Here is a 9182-nt window from a genome sequence, read left to right as displayed (position 1 = left end):
TCCAGTTTCTTTGATTTATTTGTCATATGGTTGGCTGATGTCAGTATCAGTGGCTTAAAAAAAAAAGTTTAGACATCCAAAAGAAAGGAAGAGAGAAAGGAGGAAAAGATCTAGCTTTCCACAAAATCCATTTCCTTTAGGATGATGAGCTCAAACCAAACCAGATCAAAGGCTGAGGACGAGCAGGTTCTTCTGTTCCTTCCGTGCTTGTCTCGTGGTCTGGCGCAAGCTGGGAATCAAGGGTATGGGACAGGTGGATGTGTTTTTTTTCTCTATATATGTATGTACGTAGGTATTAAAATATATATACATACATACACATATACGCAAACAGAGACAGTCTTCCTAAAAAAATGCTCTTTGCAGTCCAGAGGCAGCAGAGTCACTGTGAAGGAAGAGCTGGGCAACATATGGCTGTAGAGTCTGCACTGGAAAAGTCACTGGCTAAACACACGCCGGCTGTTAGTTTTCTTTATTTTCATGAGGCGAAATAGGAGCTCTGCATAGAGTACAGCCTGTCAATGGGGTTTCCTACTCTAGCCTGCATGGAGTTAACTTCGGAAGAGGCAAGAAAACAGTCGCTCAAGCTAGTTAAAGAGGTATCACTGTCGATATCATGAAAAATGGAGTCGTTTCCTGCAAATGAAATGTACATGTTAAGCTGGATGCTGCGCAGCCAGGGGAGGACACAGTACACACGGATGCTGACATGCTGCACGCTTCAGCAAACGGGAACACTCCTGGTTCTGTAGTCACATGTTAACCTGCTCTGGCTCTAAGGGTCTGACCTACAAGGAGGAGGGCTTGGAATCAACCCACAGGGGTCAACTGGCAGCAATGCCCCCAGACTTGCCAGGATTTAATTTCAATTTCAGTAAGCAGCACATAACAGAGTCTTGGCTGACAACGGGAGCAAACGGTGCTGGGGAGGAGCAGGTCCCCAGCTTCTCCATGGGCTCTGGCACTCGTGGGAGCACTGGGACTGACAAGAAAGGTGGACCAGATATTGAGTGCCCATGACAGGGAAGCATGGCTCAAGAGCCATAATCATACTGGTCTTCATATATACACAAGGTAAAAGTTCTACCAGTGTGACAGGACCCAGAAGAGACCCAGCTTCCCTGGCCTCAAGTGAGATACAGTTGTAAATATGCTCTCCTTTGAGAAAATTCCACTCTTTTAGGGCTGGTTTGGAACAGCACCTTTTATTTCCCTTAGCAACTAAGATTTCAGCTTACCTCAACACTGAAGGCACCAGAAAAAGCTCTAGCTCGAGTCCTGGGGGCTCTGCGAAAGTGTTAGTCTGCTTCTTTTTCCTCACAGACTCATTCAAAAGGGCTTTGTGCCATCCCCTGCACTCCTTTTGGAGCACAGAACCCACTTCCCAACGAGTTTTACTCAGAAGGCCAAGCAAACCAACAAAATCACAAGCCACCTAATGCTCAAGGGCACTTCATATGTCCTCAGCTCCTTACAGGACCTCCCAAATTTCCTGGTGTGCACCACGGACTTGTCTCAGTGGCAAAAGTAATGACACAGACCCAAAGCAGATTTCCTGTTGGCCTGTGCACGCTGTGCTGGGGACACTAATGCACATGTGAGCCTCTACAGTGAAGTGCTCCTGGTCAGCAGAAATGAGTCTGAAACAGGCCCTTGTGGGCTACCGCAAGGCCGAGAATCACAGTCTGAAAAATCCTCTGACATTCTTTTTAAATGCCACACTGCAATTGTCCAGAATCAATAATTGAGCATTTAGTGCTTGTAATGCATTTGATGTGTGGTCAAGCAATCGTGAAAGCAAACCGTCATCTTGATTTGGGACAGAGAATAAAACTATGCAGGAGAAAAGTCCTGTGGTAACCCATCTCTTAGTAGCTCAAGAACTGTTCTTTAACAAATCCACGCATCCAATCTGAGTGGTCTTACAGGGCTGCTTATTCATTTTGTAATGAATAGATTACTTCTCTTTATTGAAGGCACTTTTTCCTCAAAGCTTCTAAGAAAAAAGGAAAAATTTGTGAGGGAGCTAGAATTTGGTACTGTTTATTTTTCAGTGTCTTGGACAGTGGTTTTAAAAAGTGGAGCTTGGAGAGGTCCTTGCTTTATCATTTATCAGAATTATACTGTGAAATAGTTTTGAAAGGTGTCCAGAGCTTTGTGATGAGCTCTGTTCTACCCTCTTACGTGTACAAGAAAATACACACATAAAACTGACTGGTACAAATTCCCTGGTACAAATGCCAGAAAAAATATTCTAAAAGCCAGTAATGCTGCTGCCCCTGTGGTGCGTGATCCAGCGCACGGACCCAGCTACTTCGGATGTGGCAGAATGAGGCATGCCTTACCATAGGGGTTCATGTGGTCGCCTGGCATTTGTGGAGGGGTAAGACCCTGCTGAAATGGGTCTGTGCCATAACTGCTTTGCTCCATTGCTACAATCTGCTGCTGTGGTGGTGCAAGTGGTGTGTAAGATGTCATCATCCCTTCCATTCGGTTGGACATTACTTCTGCAAAGCAAAGAGGAGGCACAGTTACTGCTGGGGCAGAATCAGTGGCAACAATGAACCCTAGCAAATGCAGTCAGGGGTATCCTGTCAGTCAGAGAAACTTTCCAAATTTTGTCCAAGTGTAGAACCCTGAGCAATAAGCTGAACAGCTTGTAATTTCTGACTACATGATTTCTGGAGCTCCTAGGTGCTTGACCCTATCCTCCTAAAGTCTGTATACGGTGTGTGACAGAGCCCAGTTATTCTCTAACTTCTGATGGTCTCAGTTTTTCTGCCCTGGGTAAAGTGGAGGATTTGAGGCTGCAAGGTCTTGGGAGCTGGAGATCCTCAAGAGTACCCACAGAGCAGCAGGGCAAGCCCTGGTGCCTCTGTGCAGTGCCTGCCCCAGGGTCCAGCCACCCGTGGGGCACAGGAGGGACTCCCTGTGCCTCAGCTGGGGCAGTAAAGCTGGTGCCTGTGCAGATTCCCAGCTGAGCACCATGCCCCTTACTGCAGTAGAAAACAAACTGGAGAATCTAGCTGGAGCAAGCCTCCCGAAGATTTCCTCCGGTGCAAGCACCTCCACATAGTACATTTCTTCTAGAAACGAGGTAACAGCTTCTGCGTGAGCCCCTCTGGGGTCTGATCCCACCAGGAGAACTTGGGGTAACCTGGTGTGAGCACAGGTACACCTTTGTGTCCATCCACTGCTGATGGCACATGTCACTCACAGACCTGCGTGCACCCTGGATTGCTGTACTAAGGTATCATGTGGGAAAGACACTTCCAGACAACGGCAGATTCTTTCTCTCTCACTTTGCTTTATCACAAATCCCCTACCTTGTCCTAGTCGCTGCGAGTTCTGTTGCTCCTGCTGCTGTTGGTGCCTTCGTGCTAGCTTTTTCATCTGAAAAAAGCAGAAGAACAGAACAATCTCGTGGCTCCAAACGCAACAATTTTGTTTCCTTACAAAACTCTCTGCAAACATCTTATCAGTTGATACGGACCGTTTATACTTATGCACACACTGTTGCGGGTTCAGTTTCAATTCTAAGCTTAAACATTTCAGTTTCCAGTTCAGATTTGCATGCAAAATTTACTCCCAACCCTGAGTTGCTTTGAGCAAATATGAATTTAATGTTTGTGTCCCGAAGTTGCCTTTCTAGTGTGGATGTAGAGAGCAGAGCAGGCAGAACATGGACAGTTCAGCCATGGGACTTCTGCATGTGTGAGCTGCATGTGGGGCAAGGGCCCATGTTGAGGCACAACCTGCATTTGACTTTTGATAATGTGACAAACAGCCTACCTTTGCTCTTTGGTTTTGAAACCAGACCTGGACGACTCGCACGCTGAGCCCTGTTTCAGCTGCCAATGTTTCTCTGACCTGCAGGAGGAAATGCTTAACGATGCAATTTTTCATAAATTAAAAAAAAAAACCCAAAACCGAATCAGTTTTGTTAAGAGGAGAATTTGTACTTACAACAAAAATTGCATGTATAAAATTACTTTTAAAAATTAATCATATATTTTCATAGTGTTGTCAAGTTCTGCCCCTGATGGCACTACCAGTTCTGTAACTACTGAACAAAGAGTCTGAGCTGAGGAAAATGACACTAAGTCATTTCTTGTTTTTTATTTTACCCGCAAAAGACTTCTCTGCAAAAAGAGTGCTCTGCCTTCACCCCAGGAGAACTGCTATTGCCCCAGGAAGGGGCAGGGCTGTCTGGGGCTGTGGCCTGGTGTCAAGGCTGACTCAGTCCCTGGTGAAGCACCTACCTTTCTACAGGGTTTAGAAGACACTTCAAAGGATGCTTTGAATGCTCGTCTCTGTTGTGTAGTTAGTATTGTTCTTGGTCGTTTAGGTCTTCTTGGGTCCTTCCCATCATCACTTCCTTTTCCTTGGGTTACTTGGCCCTTGGTGGGCTTAACATCTCCATCTTCATCATCACTTTTGACTGGTGAAAAAAGGATATATAATTGCACTTGTTCCACCAAGAAAACAGGATGTTTGAGAACTGCTCTTCAGTCAACAGGTTCAACTATTGTCCCATGGTTATTTGAATACCTAAAGCAGCTGTGGGCAGGAAGAGACTATCTTAGATCTGTGTGCTCTGCCTAAATCAAATGCCACAAAAGCATAAAAATGTTTGCAATTTTTAATTTAGGACATGGGACTGATCAGGGGATGGAAACTCAGAATATGCTTCAGTATTTCCAGGAATCAGGCACAGAGAGACTTTGTGCCTTTCCAGGATCTCTTGGTCCTGTGTGCTCACCTGCTCCAATCTCACCACCAGATAAACACCTTTACCTTCACAGCTGAACTCCAGCTTCTCCTGAAGCATTATCTGCAGACAGGTACTACTGCCTGCACTGCTACAGCAGCAAAACAGCATAAAGCAAGTATTACACACGTATCTCAAAGCCCATCTAACTAAATATAGTGCAGATTCCAGTTACTGAATATTGTTTTGAATGTTTTGAAGCTCCAGAGATAATATTAAATATAATCTTTGTCATCTCATTTCCACTTCCCCCAGAAAACTTCAGTAATCTTCCTCTGTGCATTAAAATGTGTCTGTATGTGCAAGCACAAACTTCTCTTTCTCAGTAAATACATACAAGTATCTATGTGCTTCTGCAGACCAAAGAGTTTCTTTGTAAAGAGATTCTTTGTATTTTCTATCATTAAATTCTGAATACTCATACAATCCGGTGATATTACGTGTTAGTATATTGTCCTGGGAAATCTCAAGCACAGTGGCAAAGGCTGAGGGGTAAATAAATTTCACATTTTGTTGTGAAAATCAACTTTTCAACTTTTTATTTGAACAGACTACTGATTTTTCTTCCAGAAAACACTATCAAGTATTATAGGGACTTCAACACGAAGAAACACGCTGAAATTTTTATATACTAAAGGACTACATTTGGGGAATCAACAAATTAGACTTTAATTCATTTTAGGGTCTGATTATTATGCACCTAGCAGTCTAATCACCTTTTACTTTAATAAGCATCTTTGGCCTAATGATTAAAGAGAAGTTCAGTCATTTTAATAACCATGACATTATTAACTTTCCAGCATGCCTTTTCTAAGGAAAGGTTTGTGAGGATTAATACTGCTCATTGGAGAGTTACTTTTGTGTCCAGTGGATAAATATTTGATTGAAGCAGGACACATTCTCAGCCAGGGCTTTGCAGATCGTGTGCTCTCATGCAGACCCCTGGGAGATCAGTGTTTTCAATGTGTTAGACAATGGGAGACAAACAACTCATTTAATTTGTCAGCTTGTTTTTCAGGTTTGGGTTTGGCTAACAGAGAATAATGAAGGAAAAAAAAGCATCTCCAGGAGTAAGAAACTCCCCTTTGTGCCAAAGGGAAATGAAATTGAAACCAAGACTAGTTTGTGCTACTGTGGTAGCTCCTCACTGATGATCACAAGTCAGATCTGGTCCTGAAGAGGAGCCCACCCCTGCTCAAAGCTGATGCCAAATACAGCTGCCAGCACCGGTTGTGTGAGGACAGCAGTGGGGGAAGATGCCTGTGACCAGCCCCAGCGTGGGGACAGCCTCGCACGAGCTGGTCGAGGGGGTTTGGCTGGACATGAGGCAGGTGCACAGCAGGTCACTGGAGCTGGTGGGGGGGAAGTTTGCTGACGGTCAAGGAGGAAACTCAAGTGCCTCAGGCACGTTCACCGAGAGCCCAGACCCTACGATGCGAGATTTACTGAGCAGAGCACTCCAGGTCCTGCAAACGCAGCATGGCAGTAACTAAACCACTGCTCTAAGAATGGCCCTGGTCCCATGCATTGCTGAGACTGCAGAGACCTTTGTCCTGAGGGATTCCTAATGCGGAAATAAAAATTTTAGCAATGTGGAGAATATGACTCTCAGATTAGAGATTAAGGATAATTTTTGCTCCCAGTTAAAATGGAGTAATGCATTTTCCCATAAACCAGAGGCAAACATGTGATTTGTACATTTAATGGTATGGTAACTGTTGATTTTCCTGCGTATTTTCTTGGGAAAAAAGTGTGTGATTTTGATGGCACAAACCCACATCTCAGTTGCTTTTAGATTCTCTTCAGTATTTCTATATTGTACTTGCAATCTTTCTTAAAGGAACATTTGTAATTGGCAGAGAGATTCCTCTCAAAAATCATATTACTGCTGTGCTCATTTCCCTAATTTAGTGGTGAAATTGTATGTGCATAAGATCCCCTGAAAAATATATTAAGTGGATTAAAGAATGCCTGAGGAGAACAGCATACTTATGCCTCACTTGAGTGAGGCCTCACGTAGCTAAATTCAGTCCGATTCAGACTTTATGATCTTATAGAAAAACACTTCGATGAAAGCAAAAAGATTTTGTCTTTTACTAAGCAGGAAGTTAAGGGAGGGAGTCAGGTTAGGGAAGGCAGACTGCCAGTAGGAATGTTTTCAGCTGTGCCTGCAAATTTGCATAGGGGGCACATGCATTTGGATAAAGTGGATGTGAAAATGAATGCACTTTTCTATGAGAAAGCTCTACAAACTCATGCAGCTTCTCTGGTCAGAGCAGGTGTGGAAAAAGCTCACCTGAGTCTGAGTCGTCTGGGCTGACCGAGCTCAATAAGTCTTTCTCTTTCTCATAGTCACTTTTGCAGAGCAGCTGCCCTTCCTTGAGGACAAACTCGTCCCCTTTCCTCAGCTGGCGCTCGCACACGCAGCAGCAGAAGCAGCTCAGGTGGTACACGCACTCCAGGGCTCGCATCACAAACTCCGTTGGAGCGATCTTCTCCATGCAGCCGCTGCACTTGGCAGCAAACAGCCTGCAAGGAAGAGACAGCACAGTCAAAGGGAGCGTCAGATCATACCCCGTGTGGATCTAAATCAAGCAATATCTGCACAGATCCACCTGGCTCATGCTTCTGCACGCTGCAAGACTTGCATCCTTAGGCTTGGAAATGTCATAGGCATGCAATTTTTTCAAATCTCAATCTCTTTGGTCTTGAGATTCCCTAAATCACCTTTGCTGGACAAAGCCCACTAAGATCTGTCCTTATCTCAGTGGTTTTTTCCTTTTCAAAATAAGAAAAAAATGGAGCTCCCAAAGTTGGATAATTGCTCAAATCCAAATGTATTTTAATTCACTTTTAAAGGAAGGACCAGCTAATGCTTTGTTTTATGCAGGGTCTCTGGTTTCAACACTTAAGCCCTATTCTGAAGAGATTTCATGACTTCCCATTTTTGGTATTGTCTGTCTCTGAGGAGGCGGATAAACACAGAAATGAGCATGCAAACTTTGTGCTTTTGCTGAGGCAAAGTCAGCATGTGCACATGCACACACGGTTGTACACATGCAATCAATAAAGAGAGGAGTGAAATAACACAGCTTTTCTTTGGATGTTGAGTTATTCCAGAACAACCTGTCTCTGAAGGAAGTACTGTGCATTTTAAATGGTGTGAAACATCCTTTGGCACAGATAGGCAGTGATACAATCTGTCAAATTACCAGTATAATCACAGACCCTAGAACACACACTGTATCCAGACTAGTTCTTATTAGTGCTCTATAAACCCTGTCTTTCATCCGTCATTAATTTTCTAGGCTTAAGTTAGAATTATTTAGATTAATTTTATTTTGCTTTTCTAATGGCAACTGGGAATCTCCCTAAGTGAGATTTCAGAAAAGGGCTGCCTTCAAATAAAGACGAATTGCTAAGTTACATCCCTGTGTCACATGGTGTGCTAGTGATTTGAAATTCAGTGTCTTTTATGGCAATACATCACAGTGCAAGGTGCATGAACATTTACATTTCAGCAAGGAAATGAACACCACTGCACCAGTGTGTTCACAGGAAAAAAATTAGATTCTGCCTTTTAGCATGGGGTATGCTGCCTTTTTTTTTTTTTAATCATCAAAACTATAATTTTTCACAAAAAAAGGCAATTGTCTTTGATTTTAGAAGGCTAAGACTGCGGTAGTTATTCATTCCTCCAGAGCCTCCATTTTGTCTGAGCTGAGAAGTGCAGGAAAATGGCAGTCACGAGCCCTCGGCAAAGGGCTGGAGTCAGAGTGGGCAGGAGGGAAAAGCAAATGTCAATACAGTTGCACACGACATCCAGAAAACGGCTGAGAGACGGCAACTGGGGTATTCCCCAGCTGCACCTAGGGGTGACTGCCCTGGCAGCCTGGCTGGCTCAGCGCACACCTTTGCACGACCACAACCTCAAGGTAACAGCGGTGCAAGGCAGACTGAGTGGCAGGTAATGAATTAAATCTATCAGAAGGAAACTGATGCCACACAGGACCCTGGGCACTGCCGTGAACAGGCCGGCTTATTTCATACCCTCCATTTGCTTTGTCCACAAGGTTTTCCTCACAATGCTTTAGCCAGCAAATTCCTAAGCAGAAAATATTTTTATCTCTACACAATTTTATATCCGAAAGGATTAATACACAAAGAGGAAAAAAAAAGGTGCACTGAAAAAAGTTGTTTCTATTTAACTGCTTAAACCTATTAGACTCATTTAACCAAGCCTGGCCTCTCTGTTCGAGGGGGTGTCCTTAGGACGGGGCACACCTGGAGAGCTCAGGTGCGAAGGCATTGTCCCCCCGAAGCCGCCCCCTCTCTCCCGTCCCCGCCGGGAGGGACGGGGCGGCCCCGATGTGCCGGTGCCCGCTCGTACCGGCCCCGATGTGCCGGTGCC

General features: G+C 44.4%; 1 protein-coding gene across 1 annotated transcript in view; it reads right to left on the bottom strand.

The window, feature by feature from the left end:
* The window catches only part of LMX1B (LIM homeobox transcription factor 1 beta), an 86029-nt gene continuing 76847 nt past the window's right edge, over positions 1 to 9182 (bottom strand). The window contains exons 3-8 of the mRNA XM_042052369.1: positions 7068 to 7300; positions 4263 to 4441; positions 3793 to 3870; positions 3327 to 3393; positions 2346 to 2507; positions 1 to 636 (exon numbers count right to left, since the gene is read on the bottom strand). Coding sequence (XP_041908303.1) covers positions 479 to 636; positions 2346 to 2507; positions 3327 to 3393; positions 3793 to 3870; positions 4263 to 4441; positions 7068 to 7300 — 877 coding nt within the window. The 3' untranslated portion in view covers positions 1 to 478. The remainder of the gene's footprint in view (positions 637 to 2345; positions 2508 to 3326; positions 3394 to 3792; positions 3871 to 4262; positions 4442 to 7067; positions 7301 to 9182) is intronic.

This window comes from Corvus kubaryi, unplaced genomic scaffold (assembly GCF_017639235.1).
Source record: "Corvus kubaryi isolate FWS band 111438036 unplaced genomic scaffold, C.kubaryi_AGA036_p1.0 78, whole genome shotgun sequence".
NCBI lineage: Eukaryota > Metazoa > Chordata > Aves > Passeriformes > Corvidae > Corvus > Corvus kubaryi.
Note: the sequence above shows the minus strand (reverse complement) of the source record. Positions and strands in the feature narration are given on the sequence as shown.